This window comes from Meleagris gallopavo, chromosome 30 (assembly GCF_905368555.1).
Source record: "Meleagris gallopavo chromosome 30, MGAL_WU_HG_1.1, whole genome shotgun sequence".
NCBI classification, from domain to species: Eukaryota; Metazoa; Chordata; class Aves; order Galliformes; family Phasianidae; genus Meleagris; species Meleagris gallopavo.
The window spans coordinates 3,654,727-3,679,183 of NC_139433.1; the positions used below are offsets into that span (position 1 = coordinate 3,654,727).

Consider the following 24,457-nt stretch of genomic DNA (forward strand, 5'->3'; position numbering starts at 1 on the left):
CATTGCCCGCTTTGTCCCCTCCGGTGTCACAGGGCAGCAAGGGGATCAAATGCATCAAATGCATCAAACGCATCAAACGGGAAACTCGTGCAGAAGGAGCCGCAGCTCTCAGAGCCGTGCGCACCTCTGCGCTCCGAGCACACCAACCGTGGGGCTGCGTGGGCATTGCAAAGCCTCCCTTGGTGCACACGTACAGCACGATGCACACACACGCAGACGCTCCGCAGGGCTGCACGCACAGAACGCAAACACAGCACGAGCCGTGGCGGAACCACAGCTCCCAGCAGGCAGCGCCCGCGGAACGGACCGCCAGCAGAGGGCCCGCCCTCCCCCGCGGGTTTGCCATTCCATTGGTCAGAGAGCTGCCGATCACCACGAGAACGGCGTCGGATTGGCCAGCTGGGAAAGGGGGTGGAGGGTGGGCTTCCTGTGGCCGCCTTTGCGCTGACCCCAGCATGGTGAGAGCGGGGCGGGGGGTGCAAGGCCTGGGGGGTGCATGGCTGTCCGGGGGAGGTGCATGAGGGGGAGGGAATGCTCAAAGGTGTATGAATGGGCTGTCCCGAGGGGGTTACTTTTAAGGGGTTGCATGCTCAGGGTGCTCCAATATGGGTGCGTGCCTAGGGGTGTTGCTGGATTCATGCTCCGGGATGCGTAGCCGAGCTTGTGCCGGGGGGAGCATGGCCGGAGGTGCTGCATGGGGGGTGCATGGCCGGAGGTGCTGCATGGGGGGAGCATGGCCGGAGGTGCTGCATGGGGGGTGCATGGCCAGAGGTGCTGCATGGCGGGTGCATGCTCAGGGTGCGTGGCCAAGGCTGTCCCGAGGGGTGCACAGGCAGGGACTGCACATCCAAGTTGCCTCGAGGGGAGTCCGTGCTCGAGGGGTGCACGGCCAAAGGTGCATGGGCTGTCCTGGGGGGCTGCATCTGGGGGATTGCATACCCAGTGTGCTCTAAAGTGACTGGTGCATGCCCAGGGCTGTATGCATGCCTGGGCTGTCCCGCAGCCCCTTTGCTGCTGGGGGCTCCCCCGGCACAGAGGAGCTCCAGGTGGGGTTGTGGCAATGCAAACCCTGAACCATCCCCGTGCAGGCGGTGATGGGGGTGCAGGTGGTGGTGAGCCTGCTGGCAGCGAGCATCATGCAGAAGTTGGCCCCGCACTGCTCCTTCGCTCGCTGGCTGCTCTGCAATGGCAGGTATGCCCCCCCCCGGCCCCTTACCCACACCCTGCAGGGTTTGGGGTACACCCAGCCCTGCTGACGCCTGCTGCCGTGCAGCCTGCACCGCTACAAGCACCCGTCGGAAGAGGAGCTCCGTGCCTTGGCAGGGAAGCAGCGCCCCAAGACCAAGCGGGACAGGTCAGCACTGCAGACACCCAGTTGGGTTGGTGGGAGTGATCCCCAGTGTTGGGTTCCCCTTGAGCTGCCTGAGGGTTCCAGGGGTCCCTGCTGTAGGATATTATCAGGCTGGGTCAATGGGCTGAAGTTCAAGAAGGCTGAGTGCCAGTTCTGCACTTGGGTCACAACAACCCCATGGATCCCTACAAGCATGGGGCAGAGTGATGGGAGGGACCGATGTGGATGGGTCAGGTGGGACTTGGCGATCGTAGAGACCTTTTCCAACCGTCATGATTTTATGATGAGGAGCTCCCAGGCAGGGATGCGCAGTGCTGGGGGACACGAGGCACGCTCCAGCTCCGTGCCCAGTTCCCCAAGCCCATCCCTTGCAGGAGGATGAATGGTGTGACAGATGACAAGCCGCTCTCAGTGCCCCGTGACATCGACCTGCACCTGGACACCTCCCCCATCACCGCCGTGGACGCTCTCGGTACCTCCCAGCGCCCTTCTGCCCCTGCACCCAGCCCCATTTGGTGACCCACAGCCACAGTGCTGACATCTCCTCACGGCCCGCAGTGCTGCGCTATTTCCTGGAGTACCAGTGGTTCGTGGACTTTGCTGTCTACGCCACTGCTGTGTACGTCTTCACCGAAGGCTACAGCTGCGTGGTGGAGCCGCAGAGGGAGATGAACCTCGGGGTGCTCTGGTGCCTGCTCACCGTCTTCTTCTCCATGTATCCTTGTGCCTGCTGCTGCCACGTGCTCCTTTTCCTTTATTACTTTTTTTTTTGCAATGAAACGCCATTTGGGGTAGAAGAGGTAAATTGATGGACTTAGAAAGCCTTGCCTCTGAGCTGTGCCCAGCAAGAGCCTTCCCTTCGGGCCTAACGGCATGGATGGTGTGGGGGTCCCAGTGGTGTGGGGGTTGTCCATGCAGCCCCCCATTTCCTTGACAGCCCCCCCTGCCTCCAGAAAGGTCTTCTTCATGGTGATGCGCCATTATTTCCGCTCAGAGGAGGGTGGCGAGCGCTCCGTCTGCCTCACCTTCGCCTTCTTCTTCCTCCTCCTGGCCATGGTGGTCCTGGTGGTCCGCGAGGACTACCTGGAGTTCGGCCTGGAGCCCGGTGGGTGTGGGGAGCCGGGGTGAGGTGGGCAGCCCTGGGCACCCTCTGATGGCTGTGCGCTGCCCACAGGGCTGGACAGTGTCAGCAGCAACCTGGAGAGCGTCCTGAAGCCACGGGGGTGGGATTGGATGTGAGTTGATTTCAGGATGGGAAATGGTGGTGTATTTCTGGAGATTGCTTTGAAAACGGTGCTTTCTCCCTCTGTGACCCAAAGGACAGAGGGTCCCCCACGGCTCTGTGGGATTGGGGTCAAGCCGTTCCCCCGTCTTCCCTTGTTTTTCTGCAGGCTGCCCCTCGCCAAACTGGCCTTCAAGCTGGGACTGGTGGCCCTCTGCTCCTTCCTTGGTGCCTGCCTGACTTTCCCGGGGCTGCGCCTGGCCCAGACGCATCTCGACGCCCTCCGGATGGCAGCCGACAGACCTCTGACCCAGTTGGGTGACACTGCAGAGTGGGAGGGGGCATAGGGGCCGGGAAACCCCCCGTTGTGCTGTGGTGGCTGAGAGTGAGGGGGGCCGGGAGAGGGAGGAGACGGGGACACGGCTGTGCCTGATGTCTGCACCGCAGGGTTCTGCTCCATGTGAGTTTCCTGGCTCCGGTACTGGTGGTGGTGATGTGGATCAGGCCCATCTCACGGGACTTCCTGCTGCACGCGCCCATGGGCAAACAGACGGTGCAGATGTGAGTGGAGCACGGGGGGCAACGGCCTTCCTCTGAGGGGAAACTGAGGCACGGGCGCACCTCGTCCCCATTCCTTCCCTGGGGGATTCCGGAGCGTGGGACCCCCCCAGCAACCCCGTCCTCTCCCCCCCACGCAGCCTGTCGGACTCAGCCTACAACACGGCGCGGCTCTGGGCCGTGGTGGGGCTGTGTGGGCTGCGCCTGGCGGCCGCCCGTCCCCACCTGCAGGCTTACCTGTGCCTGGCCGAGCGCTGGGTGCAGCAGATGCGGAAGGAAGCGGGACGCATCGCCGCCGTGGAAATCCAGCGCAAGGTGCGTGCGGGGGGGCCGGGCTGAGGGTTGGCTGTCAGCCACACCGCTGATGGCCGTCCGTGCGCAGATCACGAGGATTTACTGCTACGTGCCCGTGGTCAGCCTGCAGTACCTGGGGCCCATCATCCTCACCCTGCACTGCGCGCTGCTGCTCAAGACGCTGGGTGAGTCACCGCCGGGCCCAGCTGCAGGGCTCAGGGCTGGGGACATGGGGACTGATCCCCCCCCTGGCTACCGGCCCCTCTGCCCCACACACAGGGCACCACTCGTGGGGGTTGTACCCGGAGTCCCCTCCCGTCCCCATGGCGGTGGCCGTGGCAGCTTCGCATCCTGGTGGTGAGGACGGAGAGGACGTGCGTGCAGCAGTGGAGCAGATCACGGGTGTGCTGGGCGGCATCCTCACCCCGCTCTTCTTCCGTGGACTCTTCGCCTTCCTCACCTGGTGGGTGGCCGCATGCCAGGTCGTCACCAGCCTCTTTGGCCTCTACTTCCATCAGCACCTGGCCATGTCCTGACTGGGGAGCTGGGAGCCGTGCTCGTGTCCCATGCCTGTGGGGTGTTTGTCTTCGTCACCTCACTCCTGCCTCGGTGGGTTTCCCTGCTGCCACGTGCCTTTGGGACATGGGGACACTCCTGCAGCCAGCTCTTGGCAGGATGGGTTTTATGCATCGGGGTGCAGCAGTGCATTGCCTCCCCTTCTGCCACCCATCACCGCTGTGCCTGTCCCCATTGCTCCGGCCCCATGCGGTGACATTAGAGCCGGGTTCCCACAGTGGGGTTTGCTGCTGCTGGCTCCAAACCGTTGCCCAAAGCTCTGCTGCCAGCAGGGATCCCAGCAGGGACTGTCACAGTGCAGTGGGTTTGGGGCATCCTCACTTCCTGGAACAGACTTTGGGGTTTGCTCTGCATAGTTTGCCTCCCCTGGCTGAGAGCGTGTGTGTTTTTAGAGGGTCTCTGCTCCTCCCAGCGAGGTGGTCCCTCTGCTTGGTGTGAAATCCTTAGGCCCAGCAGCTTTGGCTGTTGGCTGTTTTAGAAATAAATAACCCAGAGCTCGTTTGGTCATCCTGGAGCTGCTGCTTTGTTTGTGTTTTGCTGCCCCAAAGCCCCTCCTGGGAGTGCTCTGGCAGCAAGGGGACAAGGCTTGTCCTGGGAACACAACCAGGCCAATATGGCTCTGCTCATCCCAGCAGGGTTAGGGGGTACGGGGTGTGCAGCCCTCCTGCAGCTCCAATGGGCTCCTGGAGGCAGCAGCACGGTGGGTGCTGGTCCAGCTGCATGTAAAAGGATTAGCAGGTCTGGGCTGCTCAGAGAAAGGAGATGGGCTCTGATCCTATTTGATAGCCTTGTAATGGTCTTAATTCCCTCTTGCTAAGGGCCGAGGTGAGAAAGCAGCTCTCTGCCCTGTGTTAACAGGGCTAATCCAGACAGCCCTCCTCCAGCAGTGTCCAAACTGCAGAAAAATAAAGGGGAAATTCCTCTCTTGCAAAGAGATGGGAAAACCTGAGCCCAGAGCAGCACCCTGGATGAGCAGAAGGCAAAGAGAAATTGAGCTGCAGCAGCACTGTCACCAAGGAGCAAGGAAAGGTGCAAGGAGGGAGATTCCCCTAGGGCCGGGATGCAAAGAGGCTTGTCCCATTAAGAGCCAGCCCAACCGCCTTGATGGCTCATTTATCTAATTTTCCTGAAGCATGTGCAGGAAGCAGCCGGGGGCTGAGCTCAGGGAAGGCTGGCAGCAGGAGGAGGGTTGCTAAGGCCTGGGGTTGTGCTGCAGTCAGACATGCAGACAGTTCCTCCCCAGAGATCTGCCCAGACGTGACCCTCTCAGGCAGGGACAATGACTGATAGACTCGCCAAGAGCAGGAGACAGATCCACCAGCAATGAAATTGGGCCACATCAAATAAAATGAGAGAGCCCCCCATCTTTCTCTCCCTAGAATTATTTCACTCCACGTATCTTTGCTTTATTTGGGTGATGGTACGGGCTGGGCTCTGCTCCACAAAGGGCCGCACTCAGGCTCTCAGTAGAGAGGAGCAGCTGGGACCGAGCAGTTTGTGCTGCAGAGGCTCTGCTGGCACCAGGATGCCCTGCTGTGACCTGTATTCCTATGGCGCACACCTACCTCCAGCTGCCAACGAGTTCCTGGAGGTCCTCCTTCGTGCCCCAGGGCAGGGAGGAAAGCAGCAAACCCTGCTCCCACCTCACATGGGATCCCCTCGCTCCCACCCCAAGTGGGATCCCGTTGCCACCCACCCTTACTGCCCACATCCTGCTCGGAGCAGCAGCACACTGCTGACCCCCAGCTCGCTCTGTGCTCAGCAGCACAAACACGGGTGGGGAAGCACACCCCAAACCCAATTAAGCAGAGGAGGAGATGCCAACCTTCACTTGCAGGATCAAAGCAGCAGCTGCAGGGAAGGTGGATGTGAGGGCTGTTGTTCACCTTCCTGCAAGGGTTAGTGCACATTTCGCAGCCCGTGGTGCCCAGTTTCCCCGGGGATGTAGCAGGGAGTGCAGAGAGCTGCTATACAGCGCTGGATCCGTCCCTGCTGCCCAGCAAGGAGCAGAGGCAGCAAAGCACCACCACCCTACAGCCACACGAGGCCTGAAACGCAGCTGAAAGCACTGAAAACCCCAAGAGCTGAGCAGGGCTGAGCAGAGCGGGGGGACCCCAACTTGGGGGAAGCCACAGGGCCATGGCTGAGCCGACAGTGCCACCTGCTGCCACTGCGCACCCATCCCCATCCCACTGCAGCGCTGGGGATGGGCACCGCTGGGAGAGGAACCGCAGGGCTTTGAAGTTGCTGAGCTGCTCTTCCCCATCTTCCAGAGCACCCCCGGCACATTCAGGTGGGAGCTGCGGGCACAGAGCTGTGGCAGAACCACGAGGAGGACGTGCAGCCCCAGCCCTGACATCACCACATTCAGTCCATCAGTAAATCCACCCAACGTGCCACGCTTCTCTCTCCAATGCACAAAGTACAACAGATAGGGCCCTTCAGAGCCTGCGAAGTCGATTAAATTTTTTATTAAATATACATCCTCTCTTGGCACAAATCTTAAAATATATAAACATTATATACCAAAGTGTCTTCACTGCAATAAAATAGAACTCCAGATCCAAGAAAAGCAGTCAGAAATCGACGCACGCACACACACCGATGGTGAGGACACGTCTGGACAAAAGGCATTTAACAGTGTTTGTGTTAATATATGCATAGACCACACAGGCAGCGAGCAGTGCTGGGACACCCTGCATCCATCACACGGCGTGGAGAGGAGTGGGAAGCACGAGCCCTGCAATAGCAAAGGCTGTTGTGCAGCACAGCTCCAGACCTCCTCCTCTGCACCAGCCCAGGGGAAAAGGGCTGGATAATGCTCATCCCGTGCCTTTCAGTGACTTTATGCCCCTGCTATCCTTGCCTGCAGCACAAAGTCTCCCCACATTGCTTGCACAGAGCACAGCACCTGGAGGTGCCCAAAGAGGAGCTGATGAGCAGCAGCGCCTTGCAGTGAGCCAAGGAAAGGCGTGAGGCTGGGCAAGGAATCCAAGAACCTTCCCAAAACCTTCTGCCCCATCACCTCATGCCTTTACCTTCTTGCCCCATGCAGAACTCTCCATGCCCATGAGCAGGACTGTTTCGGGGATCCCTATCAAAGCTCCAGTTTTGTGACTTTAGATGCATTTCAATGGACCTGATTTTCTCGAAGTGCAAGTGCAGAACTAAAGGTGCAGAAGCAGGAAGAAAAGACAAGGGAAAAAAAAATAATAAAAGCACAGGTGAACGTTTGGCAGTAATGCATTCGAGAAAAGTAAGACGCATGACTTGAAAATTAAAGCAAGGAATTGAACTTGGGGTAGTAAATTAGTTTTAAAGCAAAGAACTGGAGGATGTTCCTTTATGCTTTTCTCCTCAGAGCTCAAGGAATGGCTCTTGGCTGGCACACAGGCACCTCCCCTTCCCAATCACTGTGCCCAGAGCTCCTCAGACATTCATTCCGGGCAGCACAGAGATCTGGAACGTATCTCAATTCACACAAAGATTAAGAGAAGGGAAGAGAACACTCCGTTTCTCCTCTTCTACATTCAAACCAAGGGAAAAGAAAGAACTATTCAAAACAGCCCAAAGCGGTGACACAGTTATTCTCTTGCCCAAGAAATAAAAGCACCAAAACAATTACAGACTGAATTCAGATCTCTCTCCAAATAAGCTCTCAGCCTGCAGAACTTGGAGAAATGCGTTTGGCTGACAGTTCACTGAATTAAAATCAGGTGTAGCTGCTAATGAAGGAACAGCTTCCCTCAGCTCAGCACTTCCAAGCCAGGCTGTGCTTCAGGTCTCCATCCTCAGCTCAGCCCTCAGGCTCCAGCCAGGCTGCGAGGTGCCACAAACCATCCCCTCCATAGATTTCCACTCACCAACACTCAGCTGCACACCCAGCAGGGCAGGAGGTGCCCTGCCTCATAAGACAAGAACTGCAGCGCTTGCCCCAGCTGGAGTGCAGAGCACAGGAGCCTGCCCGAGCTTGGGAGGCACAGCTCAGCTTCCTCTGCTGTCACTGCAGAAGTCATCAGTGCAGAAAGGACTGTGCTCAGCAGCCTCCAAGCTGAGCGAGAACTCAGTGTGGGTTGTACATATGGTGGGACATGCAAGCACACACCTACAACAGCCACTGCTTACACTTTTCATTGCTGGTCTGCACCTCGTTCCTGCTGAGATGCCCCAGCACTTCCTCACCAGGCCAAGCGAGACCAAAGCAAGAGCAGAAGTAATTGGCTTCTCCATTGGAGAAAAGAAATCAGAGCTCTTGCAAAGGACTGAACGTTTCACCCAATGAAGAAAACAGCTGATCATCTTCCATTAGCAAGGAAGCAAAAAGATAGAGAACTCGTGGCTATCATCTCTAACGACTCTTACGACGACACCTAACATTTAATTACAAGGTGAGATGGTGACTGCAGTCAAGTTTCACAATGGAAATCATCATTGGTGGGCTTAGAGGCAGAAATCACTGAGGTTCATACCCTGCCCATCCACAACCATTACGGTAGGATCGATCCCTGTCTTCTGGAATCAACACACACACTAACACTGCAGGATGCTGCCCGCCACGTCCACCAACTGGAAGCACAAGTGCTCAGTTCCTAGGGAAATATTTGGCATTAGAAGCGAGTTATGCTCCGAAGAACAAGTGCAAAGACAAAAGAAAGGAAAAAGCTATTTCTACCAGTTGTGCAATTACCTCCATTCCCATTAATAAAGCTGTGACAAGGGTCAAACTACAGTGACTAAAATATATACACCAGAGAAGGACAGCTTTTAGATTATGTCTTGTTTTTTCTTTTATATGTTATCTCCCCTCTACATGGGTAGTATCAGCTGGGAAGGGATTTTTCATCTTGGCTTGTGGAATGGGATTCCCAGAGAACTCTAAAGCTCGTTGTGACCTCTTGCACTCCAAATTTAATACAGGAACAGAACATAAAACAAAGCCACCCTCAGATCTCCATTTCTCCAAAGCCTGACTTGAAATAGAAACAATGAAAGGTACTCTACCATTCATTTTCAAATTGCAACTGGAAATGATTGGCACTAGACACAACTTCTGAGGGGTCGGTACTGACTGTGGAGCCCATTCTCCTAAGGACACAGTCCAGAGGAACTCAAGGATTGAAAGCAAGTGGGTTTAGGCGTGGAGTAAGAACACAGCAGGCACCAAAGGACAGAGGTTGTTGGGAAGCAGGGCCACCAGGCTGCGTCCAACAGACACAACCAGCCTTTGGGGGCAGCTCAACCTGCATCACGTGTGCATCTTTGAGACGTTTGTTCCTGCAATGTGCATAAAGCAGCAACGATAATACTGAAGGACGTAACTGCTGAAAATTTAAGTATGTAACAGTTTCTTTTCTTGCCTAGGGCACTACAGCCAAATCCCTTGGAGAACAGCTGCCTTTAAGACCATGACGACAACGGAAGGTTCTGATGGCCTGAAAGCACTGCTGCAGTTCGATCCAATCCAGTCTGTGATCCCAGGCACAGCCCCCATCAATGACACTGACAGCAAACATGAGAATATGATTTACAAAACTGCTCAGAACTTTCCTCCCCTGCTGCCTACAGTCTTTGGTAATCTCAGGGGAACGCTGCACGCAAGGGAGATTTCATGCAACTCAACCCAGAAATGAAAAACAACACCTGCAAACGGGCAGCTCTTCCAGCCAGAGCTCACACACAGCTTCCAGAAGAAAAGAAGTGACCCGGACCTGTTCAACCCTGCTGTGTCCTGTTTTACAGAACTCGGTGCTCACAGGTCAGAGGAATGTGGAATTCCCGACAGATTAACTGGAATATTGCACTTGGCAGACTGCCTCCAGCAGTGCTCAGTAAGAACCGCCTCCCAGGACTGTGCTGACTTCCCACATCCAGGAGTTCATTCCGACAGCACCGAGTCCTCTCTCTCTCTCTCTCTCTCATCCCCACTCCATCTGCCCGGAGATCAGACCTGGAGCACAGCAGCACTGTTGTTTGTTTGAGGCTCCACTCCCAGCATCGAAGGACAAGGCAGGAGGATGAGGCAGCTTCTGAAGAGGACACCGTTCTGCGGAGCGGCGGAAAGGATGTCGTGTAGGGGAGGGTTAGTTGCAGGTTGAGGTCTCAAAACGACGAGGAGGCTCATTAAAAAAAAGAAAACCAAGCAACAACAGCACAAAAGGAACAAACAAACAAACAAGAAAGGTAAGTTCTCAGCTGCGGGAGAGCACGTACAGAGCGAGGGAACGCTAGCATTGCTCTTTCTACACGTGTCGTACTTTTCTCCAGCGAGGGCTGTGGGGATTAAGCTACTACCTTTCAACATTAGTGCTGTGCTGTAATTTACGGAGAAGGATCTGCGTCAGGTCAAAGGTTGTGAAGCTTATTCCCACTGCAATCGGACCTTTGACCCAATTCATGCTGAGTCCTTTGTACAAACCACGGATTAGTCCCTCTTCTCTTATAATCTCCTGCATGGTGAGAAGGATGGAGCTGTACGTGTGTCCCATAACCCCCGCCGTCTGCATTCGCCTGCGAACCACATCCAGGGGGTAAGATGCCGACTGGCCGATCAAACCTGCACAGGCACCGAACAAAAGCCGCTCCGGAGGGGACGGCTGCGATTTCCCACTGTGATCTGGGAAAGAGAAAGTAGCAGAGTGTGGAAAGCTGCTTGGCAGAACCGTGTGACTGAGGTCAAGTGGGCCAAGAGCCAAAGAGAGGACCGAGTGCCAGGGCTCCCGGGATGTTGTTCCCAATTTGGATGTTAGCTGACTTGGGAAGTAACCACGTCCCCTCTGCACTCGGGACTTGCAGGAAAGCAGAAGGTGGAAATGCTGCTCTTCTGCAGCTCGCCTTCTTTAAAGTCTGGGGTTAGGGAAAGGGACCAAGGGCACCCTCCACCAGCACAGAACTTCACAATTGGCTTCAAGGCCAGGAAGAGGACTTGCACCACAGAATTCAAACGCGTGAAATTGGCCCAAAGCCTTCACCATTCCATTTTAAAGCCAAAAAAACAAAGGATCCATTACCTGCATGCAGTTTCTTCAGTGTCTCATAGGTGAAAAAGCTAAGCCCGGCATACGGAATCACTCCCAGGATGGTTGGTGTAAATCCCCTATACAGTGTTTTCAATCCTTCCTCTCGGGATATTCGGATGAAGACATGAACAATATTGCTGTACCTAGCATGCAGACACAGGAAAACCAAATCTGCGCTAGTTAGTGCCTGCACATCCGGGTAATGTTTCCAATAGAGCCTTCTAAAGGATCAACAATTAATTAATTTGGCTCTGAGCTCATCAGACAGCTCAGAAAAGATTTCAGAAACCCAGTGGAGAAGCCAGTCCCCAGCTCTCCTCCAGCCCTACTGCAATACGCTGTCCTGTCTGTTCGTTCTCCCCAAGGCACTGTGCCTGCCGGCCTCCTAGCAAGCCAGCAAGCAGGTTTTTCTGGGGAGGTTTTTGTGCATCCATCTCCTTCCAGTCCCAGGACTAACCAGGGCTCTGGGCATTTCATCAGTGCTCAGACCCACGCAGTAACAACGTTTATTACACCAAAGGCTCCGAGCAAGAAGTGACCCAGAAAATGAGAATAAAACCATCTGACCTTAAAAGAAAGCTCTGCGTTTGTTCGTGGTGGTGGTACTTGCTTTCATTAGGCACTTACATCTCCTTCGGCGTGACAGCCATTCGAGCACGGACCATATCCAAGGGGTAGGTTAACATGGCAGCCGTTGTGCCTGCCAGAGAGCCAGCAATGAATCGAGGAAAGGGTGTCAGCGCTCTAAAGTAAGGTGAGAGAAGAGACCAAACAGATCACCTGGAGATGGTAATGCGGTGTGGCTTTTCAGCAGGACTCTACCAGCTACTGAATCCCTTCCCTGGCTGTGTGGGTACGGGTTGGAGCAGCTGTGGTTTGCCACAGCAGTTCCAAACTGAGGTCTCAGAGGACACTGAGGACAGCACATCTGACCTGGGCTGTCTCAGACACTGCGTGCCCAAGAGCGAGAGGCTCGGGCTGCATGCACTAAGAAGGGCTCAGCTAGCAGCAGAAGGCTGGGCCTCGTTGCTTCTCCTGCAGAGAAATGCTCTTTGCTTTGTCTGCCCACTCTCAGCATAGGGAAGCACTGACTCAACATCTAGGCCACTTCTTGCTCACGCCTCTAGAAAACAGAGTCCCCTCCCAAAGGTCTCCTCTGTGCAGGACTACAGACCCAGCCCATCGCTCAGCCCCCTCTCAGCACACTGCTCTGAAAGCCATTGCAGGAGGGGCTGGCACATCCCTGCACCGAGAGCTTTCAGCCCAGCAGGCCTGCAGAAAGCAGGGAATCGCGCTCCCTCCCTGCAACCCACAAAATGCTCCATCCTCCTCTGCAAGGATCAAAGCCACGCTGCATCTTACTTTCCCTGGAAGCCGTAGTAGCTCCCCAGGAGCTGCTTGTACTCCTCGTGTGCACAGAACTGAATGGCAGCATAAGGGATCACGCGCACCATGGTGGCTGAGTTCCCCCGCCAGAGACTCCAGAAGCCCTCGTTGAGGTAGGTGTGATAAATCAGCCTGTAGGCTTCCTGCAGGCAACAGAGCAAAGGTCAGATGGGACATCACGATAAGAGGAGTCCAAACAATAGAAGGGGAAAAGGTGACCCTATAGCTTAACCCCTCCAAAGCCTCCCTGCCCCCTACCCCAGTGAGCTGGTGTCAGCTGTTACAGCCCCGACTCCAAAATGAGACAACTGAAACCTCTTCTCCAGGGAGACTGATTCACATACGTTAGAGCAAAAACAGCAGGAGCAGGGAAAACAGAGCTTTACATCTTTGTTTGCTCTCTGAGGGAAAGGCACAGAGCCGGACTGATGTTTTTTTACAACCCAAATTAATCTTCTTAGTATAAGACAGAAGCATTTGGATTATACATATTAGCACAGCACGCAGGGAATAGCTGTAATGCACATGCAGGAGAGCATCCAGCATGCCACGAGAGGGATCAGTCTCCACATTCAGGTTTCCTATACATCCTGAAACAGCTCTGGGGGGAAGGAAGCAGCCACGGGAGGAAAAGGGAAAAGCTCAGTCACATCTCCTGCCACATCACAGGTAGGACCTACAGAATGAGGACTGGGTCCCCTCCATGCCTGGCAATGGGCAAAAACATCAGCAAGAGTGCTATAAACACTATTTCCAGTCCTTCCCTCTGTGCTCTTTCACTACGAGTGCTGCTCGTGAAACCCAGGTAAGTCACTAACAAACAAAAGGTGCTGTTACAACCAGTAATCAAACACATTGGCGAACGGGAGACAAACACATCACCTCACCTTGGCAGAAAATCTTTTTGAAGACACTGAAAAGAAAAAAGCGAGCGTTAGGTCTCAGTACACTTCGATGGATCAAAGAAACCACGGCTGCATTTTAGCTAAGAAATGCAAATAACAGCAGAAGAATTAATGCAAGAAACAAAAAAATGGTGACTCTTTGTAACCCACAAAGGCTGCCCCAAGGTGAGCGCCACGAACAGCAGAGCAGGAGTTCATTTCTCCATCTGCTCTTGCAAAAACGCTCCATTTGTCACTTCTTCATTCAAAGGGCTAAAAAAAAAGCAAATCACAGCAGCAATTAAAGAAGGGCAGGAGCCCAGCACGGATTTGAGCAGCACATTTGCACACACAGGTTGCAGCCTAATGCCAAACTGCCCCCCGGCGCAGCGCTGTTAGCGGAGCTCCACGCTACGATGGTTTCATCCTCACAAAACTCAGACGAACACTCTGCTTCTTTTCTTGCATCCATTCAAATTGACAGCATCTCTTTAAGTATGTAACACGGGAGGCCTGGGGAAAGCCAGCTTTATTTGGCAGGCAGCAGCTCTGCTTTGTAACATCCCTGCAGCAGGAAGGAAACCCAGGCGAAAACCCGGACAGCAACGCTAATGAAACGTGGTTCCAATTAAGTCTCTGTTGCAGTTTCTTTCAAACTCCTTTGAGACTTGTAACCTCTCAAGTGTGTCAAACAATCACATGCAAATACATTTTCACTGCGTTGCTCCTTTATGTAATTCAAAGCTTTTTTTTTCTTTTTTTTTGCCTTTTTTTTTTTTTTAATAACTAAAACCACTCCGATAACCGCTCCGAGCTGACTCTGCAATGGAAAAGAAACCTCTTCCCCACGCCCATGGGGATTCAGTCCTCGGATCAAAGGACAATCTCCCACATTCACACGACCCCAAGATGCTTTCCCTCCTCACAGAAAGGGAACGGGGCCGTGGTGGAAGCCTCCAGCACAGCAAGAGAGTGGGAAACCCACTGGATAAGAAATTGGGCAGCTTTTAGTTATATCCTCTGCAGCAAGTTTAATGGGCCAAACCAAACAGGTCCTGCACAACGCGCAGGGCTGGATGTGTTAATTGTGATTTATACGGACAGCTGATGACTCATCCTAATTCGGCAGCTCCCGTCTCACCTCTGATCCTGACATCCCAACCTCAGATGAACCGCAGTGCTCATCCTGCTGGGAAAGCACAGCACGTCCCCAGTGCTCACACAGCCCAGGCTGAGCTCCCTGCAGCCTCACCTCCCTCATCTATATCCCTGCCACGCCAAGATTGGAAGTCACGTCAAATGAAAGTCAATTTAAAATTAAATCTCGTCCAGGGATTACAGTAAACCTACCCAATTCACTTAATCTGGGATGTCAACTGGATTTAAAACTCCCGGCCTCACCAAATGTTTATTCTACCAACTGGATGTGCCCTTCCCATCGGGGTGATGAACACAGCTGGTGGTTCTTATGCTTAAATGGGGGAACTGGGAGGAGCCCATGGTGGGGCTGGACCCCAAACCCCACTCCATGTACAAGCTGCTTCTATTCCAATTAGCTGGGTATCATCATCAGTTACGGACGAAGTTGAACAGTTCCAAAAAGCATTTTGCAATACAAAGCTAGGTATTTCATTGCATCCTGTAGACATTTTTCATAATCAATCTCGACTCCAACCGCACTCAGCTGGAATAAAACACAACTTATTAGAAAATGCTGCACATGCGAGCAGGCCTCCAGCAAGCAGCTCCACCACCTCCTTCCATTTCTACTACCTGACCTCACTCCCTTTCCCTTCACTTTGTTTCTCCAAATTGAACAAGCACAGAAATCTGAAGTGCTACGTCCTCGAATGCAGCTCTTCCACTGCCCAGCTGCTCTGCAGCCTCCCTTATTGCATGGAACTCTCACAAGCTGCAGCCAACTGTCCCCAGCCAGCACTGCTGCACCACACTGCTCTGAAATAGCAAAGCTCTTGCTGACTATCACGAGACCAGGATCCAGGAGCACCGTCCAGATGAACAGCTGATTGACATCTGCAATAATCCCACCACAAACCAAACAATAGGTTTTCAGACTCGATGCACTGTGGCTTTGTGGCACTGTCACTGCTCTGTCACATCCTACCCACTCCTTTCAGGTTGGGGGACATTCTGGCTGAATACGTTTGGAGCTGGTTTGGTTTCTGATAGCAATAATGTCAGAGTAGCTTGCAAAAGCCAGCAGGACTTACCCTGAAACATGATTTTTGTTCTATCCAGTGGAGCTACTGCAGTTTTGGCAACAGCACCAGCCAGTGCACCGGACATCAGGGAGTTAAGCACTTTCTTCTGCTCCTGGATACCCTGGAACAAAGCACTGCTCAGTGTGACACAGTCAGTCCTAAAGAGGAGTTATAATATTTTACCTTTGCTACAGCATTTCCTCCCCCCAGGGACGTGGGTGAACCAAACTCAGGTGTGAGCATCCACTTTATCCTGCAATCTGCCCCATTAGCAAACATAAGCTCCACAATACAGCAACCCAATCACACACTCACATTTCAGTGCAGTATCTCAATGCTGCATCACTCTAAATTGTTTTGTCAGGTTGTTTGCAAGGACTTCTCTGCCCCTTTCAGCCCAATGTAGAAACGTTCTCTACCTGCTAACGTAATAAGAATGCTTTGGATTCTCTTGAGACAGCTAAAAATCAGAGTGGGTGTTTTGGAAATGTGAACGTTCCCTCCAAAACAGTAAATTCCAAGCGCAATAAATTCCTGGCCAGATCACCAAGAACAAAGATTAGATGTGTCTGCAAGACACAAAGTTCCAAGGTTTGCCTCCCTCACGTGTGCTGCCTTTCCCCTGTTCAGACTTCTCCATGCGATGGCACTGCTTATGACTGAACCAGGCACAAAGGGGCATTTCTCTCTTGCCCTTGCACCAACACACAAACCTATTTTGTCCCAAAGATCCTAGGAATAAAACACGGCAGGTTCCCGCTATGATAAATGGAATGGAAGTGTTTCTGTTATTGACATTCCTGCCACATCTCATATTTATAAAGCAGCTATCTTCTCGTAACACATGGGCAGAAAGCAAGTAAATGACTTGAAATCTAACACCGTGAAGGTTATGGGCTGAGAGACAAGTCAACTTGAGCCTTAAGAATGTTAACTTCTGATATGCTTTGTGTTTCCATGGAGGAGTTAATGCCTTTCCCCTCCCAACCAGCACGTTTCCCAGCTAAAACATTAATTTTTTATTACAAAAACACACAGAAGGGAAAATGGAAGGAATCAATCCCTGCCGATCCGGTGCCACGTGCACAGGCAGCACTGTGTGAACTTCAGACCGAGTTTTGGCTCCATTTCTCCAGCAAAGTCATTCCACGCGAGCAGAAACCCAGAGCTAAACGAGAGCAAGGTTCAGCAGCACCTTCCCCTCTGGTTTTCCTAACGGGAGTCCATGACAGCAGCAAGAGCACTGAGAGCACTGAGAGCACTGAGAGCACTGAGAGCACTGAGAGCAGCCCCCCTGGCTCTGTTCCCATCTCTGCCACCTCCAATGTAATAAGACATAACCCTGAAAGAGGAGCACAGCCCTGCCTGCCCATCAGCCCGGAGCCATGCCCGGCTCCTTCCCAAGGGCTGGAGCTGCTCAGCCATCCTCAAAGTGCAGTTACACACTGCATGGCTTGGATGTTCCAAATCCCACTGAGATGCTCCCCCTGCAATCGCTCAGCTCTTGGTTCACCCCATGGCACGCAGCCCCCAAGCTCTCGTTCGTACCTCTGCTGGAAGATGAGCTGATGCAGTTGGCTCCACATCCTGCCCTTTGAAATCCACTTGACCTTCTCTCACACCATTACCCATACCAGTTGCACTTCCAAGTGGGCAGAAGGGCTCTGGCTCCTGAATGGAAAACAAGAACAAAACAAGTGTTAGCATCAATGGCAGCAAATACCCAGGTCATAAAAAAGCTGGAAGGGAAGGAAAGGGCCAGCTCCAACCCCAAGCTTCCAGGAGTCCATCCTTGGAGATGCAAGTGTGTGTACGACAGGGATGGGGCAGGAGGAATGCTCCGGTGCTATCTAAAACTGTGTTGTTGACCATATTCATTCTTTTCTCTCCCAAGGAACTCAGCTGCAAGGTCCAAAACCAAATGCATGATTTCTAAGGGTGAAGCAATCGACCCTGTTCTGTCCTCTTCCATTGCTTACAGTGAACATTCAGGCTGCCACTCATTCCGATTGCTCTGCATCACTCAGATACTAGAAAAGACATACAGAAATGTAAAAACCCAGTTCTGGAAAATGGAAATACATATTCCTAGCAGTACATCCCCAAAGGCACTGGGGGTTATTTTAAGGGACAGACAGCTCCAGTGCCCCACACGTGCCATCAGTGCAGCACGGATGACATTACAGCAGCACGCTGAGCACAGCACATCGGTGCCTGCAGGGCTCCCTTCCTGCACAGCTGCACTGAAAGACGGCCCTCCGAGCTCTGCACTGGTTCACAGATGGGGTGCAGCTACAAAGATCTGCTCTCGAAGCAGCAAGATTGCTCCAAGAGCCATTTTTCCATAGCTTTAGCTTCCATTCGAGGAATGCGAGTTTGGGAAATCTGGATTCCCCAACTGCTCCTCAGCATCCTGCAGCAAGTTGCTTCATCCCTGCCCCATCCCATACCTGGGAAACCCGAGGCACAACAGCTTGCTTACTGCAAAATGCCACCTGAAGAGCTTTTATTTCTCCTCCTTTTTAACAATCTCTAGCCATTAAATGCTTGTCAGCACCTTTCAGACTTGCTGACCTATTTTATTTTTTCCCCCTTGCATCGCTCTCATAAATTAGTGCCAGACTTCACTCTCAAAACCCCCTTGGCTGCAGCAGAGATGTTAACACAGAGCCAGAGAGGGCTCAGCCTTGGCTGTACTGGTGCATGACCAATTTGTGGTGATGGAGCTGTGTGCAGCCCACACTCACACTGTCCTTAACACTGACACCATTTGCAGGAGCTCCGTGAAGACATCGCACGCTTACAGCTCCTGGGGGTGTCTTCCAAAAGAGGAACTCAAATAATTGCTCAAATAACTCCACGCTGCAATGAAAGAGAGCCCAGGGCACGACCCCAATAGCAGCAATGTTGGCACTTGGGAAGTTCTGTTGTCTGGTCCCATCAGACCACGTGCACAGACATCCCCATACGGTGGTGGTGGTTCCTCACTGAGTTATTCTGATGCCCGCAGTCTGCTGACTGTTTCTAATTACTACCTGTCGTTAGTTCCTTCTCGTCTCACGGAGCTGGAACTGCAAAGCAGTGCCCTTCAGCAGAGCAGGGAGAGCTCCTGGGCTGATATTATCCCCAGGAGAAATGTAGGTCACAATATCAGATTGATCTCTACCAAAAATAAACCCACCGAAATAGAACTCGTGCTGAAGAGCTTTGGAATGCAACATGCAACTGTTTTAAAACGGGACTCTGAAGGATGATTGAGAAAGATGACTGAAAGGAAACCTCTAATCCTAAACTGCTATTATTAAGCTTGGATCTATTTTGGAAGATGCAGACATGTGAAGGCGTCTCTGTTTGCTCAACAATCTTGTCTTTGATGCTATTCAGAGCTGTTTTCCCCTGTACTTTCAGTCCCTCATGCCCTGATCCTACAGCACCTGTCCACATAAATGCAAGCCCTACACTTGTGGAGCCTTAAATACAAAAGCAGCATCTATTCCTTGCAGTCCCATTTGCTCCCTGCAAAGCAATGCAGCAGTGCCTTGTTTTGGAGGTGGGTTGGATTCTGACTTCTGGGAGCTACCAAGATCTGTGTGTTACAAGTGATGACACACATCACAGACAGAAAACACAGCTTTGCTTTTCAGTTTCAGTCCAAATTTGTAAGGCTCAGCCATTAGGAAGCAGCCATTATCTGGCATATATACACACACATATATGAGCATCAGACTCTTTATTAAGCAATCCACAGAAACTCAACACGGAGCAGCTGGACGTGCTTTCACCCCTCACACTCCATCCAGCCCACACACATTTATTGCTCACGTTTCCAAAGCCACGGGGAATAAGAAGAAAAAAAGAAAGGCTGCAGCTGAGATTTGCTTTTTGTAACACATTGCTGCGTTGTTTCTGTGGCTGTTACACAAACCCCCACTGCAGATGCACAGAGGACCCCTCAGCAGAGCCGCCCCATCCCCTCGCAGGGGGGATCATCAGAAAGGAGAGCTGCTGGTGAACACGAGTTCCAAAGTTAAAGAGGTTTAATGAGTAACACCCGCAGTGCCGTTCCAGCAGAGCCCAGCACCCAGCTGCAGCCATCAGAGCACGGTGAAGATTCTTCATCGCCAAAGAAGAGGCTCAGAGATTGGTATCCATTCCCGTATTTCACAATTAAGCCTTATTTAGAAGTTTGGTTTGACATCACTCCGGCCCAGAGGAAGGCTGGGGTTGGCACTAATGGCACAGGAAGGAATCCCACTGCCCACCCCACCGACATCCCAGTGCTGCCATTCTGCCACACCTGAACATCTCTGTTTACAGCAGAGCACCTTCACCACAAAAGCAGCCCCAGACATTGGCAGCTTCACATCACAACGCAGCCAGAAAGCAGCAAAGCCGGGCACCCGGCCCAGAAACACATCAGCACCAAAATCCACATTTGTCTGATGCTCCTGATAGAATCCCAACCTGTCAGAAAGCACAACTGCTCCCGCAGGAATGCCATCCAGCCAGCAGGAATACAGCAAAGCAAGCAGCCACCACCAGCAGCACCCATTGCCCACAGAGCTGCTCTCTGGGATGCGCCCACTGCTCCCCACAGCCCCGCTATGGGACCCCAGCTCCCCATAAATCAAAGCCCCGTTGGGTTCCATGCAGGTGAACTCACCCACATGACTCCATTCGGACCCATCAACCCTTCATTAATTAGCAGCTACCAACTTCTGGATTTTATTTTATTTTTTCCTTTTTGCACTGTTAACGTCTCCGCATCACCAATAAAAGCATAGAGTTCAAGTAGGGAAAAAAAGAAAGCTCGGAGAGCTCCGGCAGAAACCCTCACCCGCTTTCCTAGGCAGGCTGGAGTGCAGCAGTGCCCCGGGAAGCTGCTCCATTAGGTTCCCTTCAGTTGTTAAACTGAGCAATTGAGGCTGACAGAGGCTGAGCTGCACCGCAATCACCGCCGCCTTAAATTCGCCCTTGGAGCAAAAGCATCTCAGAAAAATCACAGGAGGAGGGGGATGAGCTCTGCTGGGTGGTCCCCCGAGGTCCCTCATTGCCTTCCAGTTTGATTAAGCCATTAAAAATCAAACCCAGTGATGCCCTGCAGGCTCAGCTCCCATCAGTCACATTCATCTTCCGGGTGCTTTCAGATCTGATCCCAAAACACGAGCTGGGAGCAGCCCGTTGTGTTTTCGCTTTAAAAGTCTGTACAGAAGCTGTCAGCACAATTTGGAAGACCCGCTGACAACCTAATTAGAAGACTCACTAAATGATGGCACCTGGAATCATTTAGTTTTTTTTGGGGGGGTTCCTTGCAAAGAACAAAATAAATGCTTCTCCTGCTTCTCTCCCCCAGCCACAACTCAGATAAATGGATGGAGGAGAAGGATCCAAACTCTTTGCGTGGTTTTCAATTACCTGCCTGCTGCCAGGAGCACCTCAGCAGTGCTTTCCACAGCCAAGAGCTGAAGAGCTGTTTGTATCTGCAAGACAACTGTGTCTGAAGGGGAAGAGAGCACCTGAAAGGGACGGAATGGCAGAGAGCTGCTGAGTCTGGGTTTGTCACAGACCTCCTCCTTCAGAGGCAGAAAGCAGAAAAACAGGCACAGACAGCCCTGAGGGACGACCCCAGCACAGCCAAAGCCTCCCAGTTCAAGCAGAGATCAGTGGAAACACGAACAACCCCTGGTCAAACAGGAGCGATCTTTGCCCAGAACCATTTCAACAAAACAACCAATCATGATCATCTCCTTGCTAAAGAACAAACTCAAAGTCTAAGAAGAAGCAGCCACAGGTGGGTACCATTTCCCACAGTGCTGCTGCAGGCTGCTTGCACACAGCCTGAGCACCTCAGAGCTCAGTGCAGTTCTGCAGCCCAGCAGCACCAACCCACCCACAGCACAGACACAGCGAAGAGGAGCAAATCTGATGCCTCACCGGAGAGCAAAGATCACCAACACTCACCTATGTTGTCAGCTGGAGCGAGCTGCTCACGTCGCAGTTTCCATACAAGAAGTCATCTTCTTTCATAAGACAGCAGGAATATCTCTGTGTCACTCTTGGTGAAAGAACACTGCAGTGGCAACCAGTGGCATCAGTGTAAACCTCAATGCAGCTTCGTACAGTTTGGAGCAGAGTCACCAGCAGAAAGTTATTTCTGGTTCCTGAGCTTCTTCCTAAGAGGAAACCTGTCTGACCTGTATCAAACCCATCTGCTCCACCAGGTGAACAACTCACGGCTGCACTGCTGCTCATCTTACATTCCAGGTGACCTCTGCACAAAACACACCCTGGCACGCGTTCTGCTGGGACTGCCTGACTCAATGCACAAATTGCAGCTGCAGGTCAACAAAAAGCAATGGCTGCAACTCCTGACTCATCCCACGGTGCTGTCGAGGGCTGAAAGTCCTCTGTCTGAAACTGAAGCAGCCGCTGAGGCTGGAAAGCTCCTGAAATGCAACAGCCTGGACAGTCCCCAGCCCCATACACAGCTGCTCTCTTTGAGACAACATTCACAGTTTCCTACGCAATAACCAGGGAAACAAAACCAACTGCTGAGAGCCCATAGCTCTGCTGGGGTGGGAAGGTGTTCAGAATGCAGCCCTGGGGCTTGGGACACCCAAATATCCCATTATTTCACCCAGAGGAGGTTGGTGTCCCTCCATCAGCCCACTGGTACCCCTGCCTGCTCCCACCAACACCTCTCTGTTCCTGAAAACACACAGCCTTCTCCAAACTGAAGCCATTTGGAAACCAGAACGTTTTTTAGAACACTCCAAATGCATCACAGCACATAAAAAAAAGCATCGTAAAAACACGCAATGCCCACAAACCATTCTCCAATCAATGACCGGAGCCAAGTGACAGCATGCTGCAAACCCTCTGTGTGCAATTAGCTCAATGAGCCGCCAGCAGGAAGGTGGCAGTCAGCAAACACAGCCATCCCGGACCCCTCCGAGCGTGGATTTCAGGGCCACGCAGTGCAGGCAGCACCGAACGCCCGGCCCGGGGCACCGAGACTGAAGCACAGAGAGCAGAACGGCACTCTGCAACTCTGCAAGAGCACTTCCAGAGCTCTCCGTGTGCCTTAAACACAACCTGAGACACTTCTTCCATTTGCACGTTGGAAGGCAAAGAGGGAAAACCAGCCCTGCGCTGTCAGTTTGGGCTCACGCTGGAGAGATGAAAGCAGAAGTTGGAAAGAGATGTCCGTGTTTAACGCCCTCCGCGTCCCCCGGGTGCCCGCACAGCACAGCAACGCACGCTCACGTTCGTCCTCACGTCCAACTTAGGAAACAGAACGACGAGCAGAGTTTGCATCAAAGCGCATCGGAAGATTGAGAGCGGCTTTGAGCCGGACGTGCGGGATGGAACGGAGAGGAGCGGGGGGACGGGAGCGGCACGGGGGGACGGGCGGGCACAGAACGGAGGGGAGGGCAGCGGATGGGATGGGATGGGGATGGGATGGGGATGGGAAGGGGATGGGATGAGCAGGGACGGGTGACGGAGGTGGGCGAGGACAGAGAGCACAGGGACGGGCAGGGGAGCGCAGAACGGGCGGGGATCAGCGGGGACAGACGGCAGCGGCCGAGCAGAGGGCAGAGGGACGCGCAGGGTTCAGGGCCGGCCCGCCGCCCGCCGCTCCCCACCGAACCGAGCCGAACTGCGCCGTCCCCGCGCGGCCCCCCCGCAACGCGGCCGAGGGGCGAACGGAGCGCTGACCCCGCGCGAGGCCGCGACGATGTCACCCGCCTCCGTGAGCGGTCCGCCCGGCCCTCGGACCCGACGCGACGCCGACAGTCTCCCGGAGCCGCGCCGCAGCCCAGCGGCCCGCACTCACCGGCTCCCCTCCGCTCGGCACCGCCGTCGCCTCCCGGCCGCCAGGCCTCCCCCTCCCCCGCAGCGCCCGCGGGAGGCGGGGTTTTCGGTGCAGGACGACCAATCGCAGCCTCGGCGCGAGGGGCGCGGGTGGTGCCGCACGCGCCGAGTGGCCGAGCGGCGGCAGAGTGGCGGGCGAGGCAGCCAATGAGCGGCGGGAGGGGCGGGCTGCGTTGGAGCGCCTGGGAGAGGCGGGGTGCGCCCGGCGCTGCGCGGCGATGGAACGCGCAGATCCCGCGCACGGTGCGCGCAGGACGCCGCGCAGCGCTGCTGGGACCCCGCGGCTGTGCGACGGCCCTCAGCCGCGTCCCGCGTGGCGGGTAAAGTGCGCAGCCCCCGTGTCGCACATGGCAGCGCGCCGCGTGTCACGCTCGGTTGTAGCGACCTCTGGGGCAGCGCGCGGCGCTCCGCCCGGGCGTCCCCGGGTGCAGCAGCCCACAGACGGCTCCCATACGGCCCACAAACGGCTCACATACGGCCCACACGCCGCCCACGTGTCCCAGTGGCGACATGCCACGCTCGGCCCGCAGCCGTGGCCCCGCAGGGCTTTGCCCCACAGCCCTTTCACCCCGATCTGTCCCTTCCCCATCCCCCATTCGGGGCTAAAATAGACGGAAAAACAAAGAGCAGCCTTCCTGTCTCTATGGAACCCCACGTTTGATTTGCTCACAGCACTTCTCACCTGTTCTAAGCCCGGAGCAGGGCTGGGTGAGGCACTGCTCAGCACCATCAGTCCCAACATGGGGCACTCAGGACCTCGGGGGCTCTGCAGATCTTCCTACTGCTCTGCCCCGTAGCAGCGGGGCCCCTTCAGCAGAATATTGGGGCTACAGGGGCAGAGAACACACAGACACACCACATTTAGCACAACAGGGAGAGGGGAGAGCCAGGCGGCCTCTCCTACAAACGTGGGGTTAGTTAGCATTCATGGCCTCTGAAGAGCCCAGCTGCCTCTGCTGCCTGCTGATAGCGCAGAGCTGCAGCAGGACTGACTTACAAACTCAGCACTGAGACATTCCTGCCATCTTTCTTTTCCCGTCTCCAAGTGGCTCCATGAAGAACCAACCAGCCTT

The 24,457-nt window shown here is 53.9% G+C and overlaps 2 protein-coding genes across 10 annotated transcripts; one reads left to right on the top strand and one right to left on the bottom strand.

Moving 5' to 3' along the window:
- The first annotated feature begins 373 nt into the window (after positions 1 to 373).
- Positions 374 to 4,515, top strand: TMEM161A (transmembrane protein 161A). Of its 2 annotated transcripts, none has more exons than XM_085211527.1 (12): positions 374 to 458; positions 1,089 to 1,192; positions 1,274 to 1,354; positions 1,726 to 1,823; positions 1,910 to 2,066; positions 2,305 to 2,456; positions 2,526 to 2,586; positions 2,743 to 2,886; positions 3,021 to 3,134; positions 3,272 to 3,446; positions 3,514 to 3,610; positions 3,705 to 4,515. In XM_085211527.1, the coding sequence occupies exons 1-12, from the start codon at positions 456 to 458 to the stop codon at positions 3,959 to 3,961; spliced, it is 1,443 nt and encodes a 480-aa protein (XP_085067653.1). In that variant the 5' UTR covers positions 374 to 455; the 3' UTR covers positions 3,962 to 4,515. The 2 variants fall into 2 exon arrangements, with proteins under 2 accessions (XP_085067653.1, XP_085067654.1); XM_085211528.1 differs by having other exon boundaries at positions 3,549 to 3,610; positions 3,705 to 3,931.
- Positions 4,516 to 6,456: 1,941 nt separating this feature from the next.
- On the bottom strand, positions 6,457 to 23,509 carry SLC25A42 (solute carrier family 25 member 42). 8 transcript variants are annotated; one of them, XM_085211547.1, is made up of 10 exons: positions 23,347 to 23,432; positions 21,471 to 21,579; positions 20,925 to 21,025; positions 17,058 to 17,180; positions 15,519 to 15,630; positions 13,291 to 13,316; positions 12,380 to 12,546; positions 11,645 to 11,761; positions 11,009 to 11,160; positions 6,457 to 10,614 (listed from the first exon to the last, which is right to left on the bottom strand). In XM_085211547.1, exons 4-10 carry the CDS (start codon positions 17,139 to 17,141, stop codon positions 10,289 to 10,291), a joined length of 984 nt encoding a protein of 327 aa, XP_085067673.1. In that variant the 5' UTR covers positions 17,142 to 17,180; positions 20,925 to 21,025; positions 21,471 to 21,579; positions 23,347 to 23,432; the 3' UTR covers positions 6,457 to 10,288. The 8 variants fall into 8 exon arrangements, with proteins under 8 accessions (XP_085067673.1, XP_085067672.1, XP_010723331.1 ...); XM_085211546.1 differs by lacking the exon at positions 20,925 to 21,025; XM_010725029.4 differs by lacking the exon at positions 23,347 to 23,432 and having other exon boundaries at positions 21,471 to 23,339.
- Positions 23,510 to 24,457: the final 948 nt, after the last annotated feature.

Excerpts from the sequence above, each read along its gene's own strand:
- SLC25A42 (XM_085211551.1), bottom strand. The coding sequence starts at position 17,141 with ATGGGTAATGGTGTGAGAGAAGGTCAAGTGGATTTCAAAGGGCAGGAT. Across the intron at positions 15,631-17,057 it reads CAGCTCATCTTCCAGCAGAG|GGTATCCAGGAGCAGAAGAA; the intron begins GTACGAACGAGA and ends GCTTTGTTCCAG. Across the intron at positions 11,161-11,644 it reads GCTGTCACGCCGAAGGAGAT|GTACAGCAATATTGTTCATG; the intron begins GTAAGTGCCTAA and ends TCTGCATGCTAG.
- TMEM161A (XM_085211527.1), top strand. Across the intron at positions 1,824-1,909 it reads CACCGCCGTGGACGCTCTCG|TGCTGCGCTATTTCCTGGAG; the intron begins GTACCTCCCAGC and ends CACGGCCCGCAG. Across the intron at positions 3,611-3,704 it reads GCTGCTGCTCAAGACGCTGG|GGCACCACTCGTGGGGGTTG; the intron begins GTGAGTCACCGC and ends CCCCACACACAG.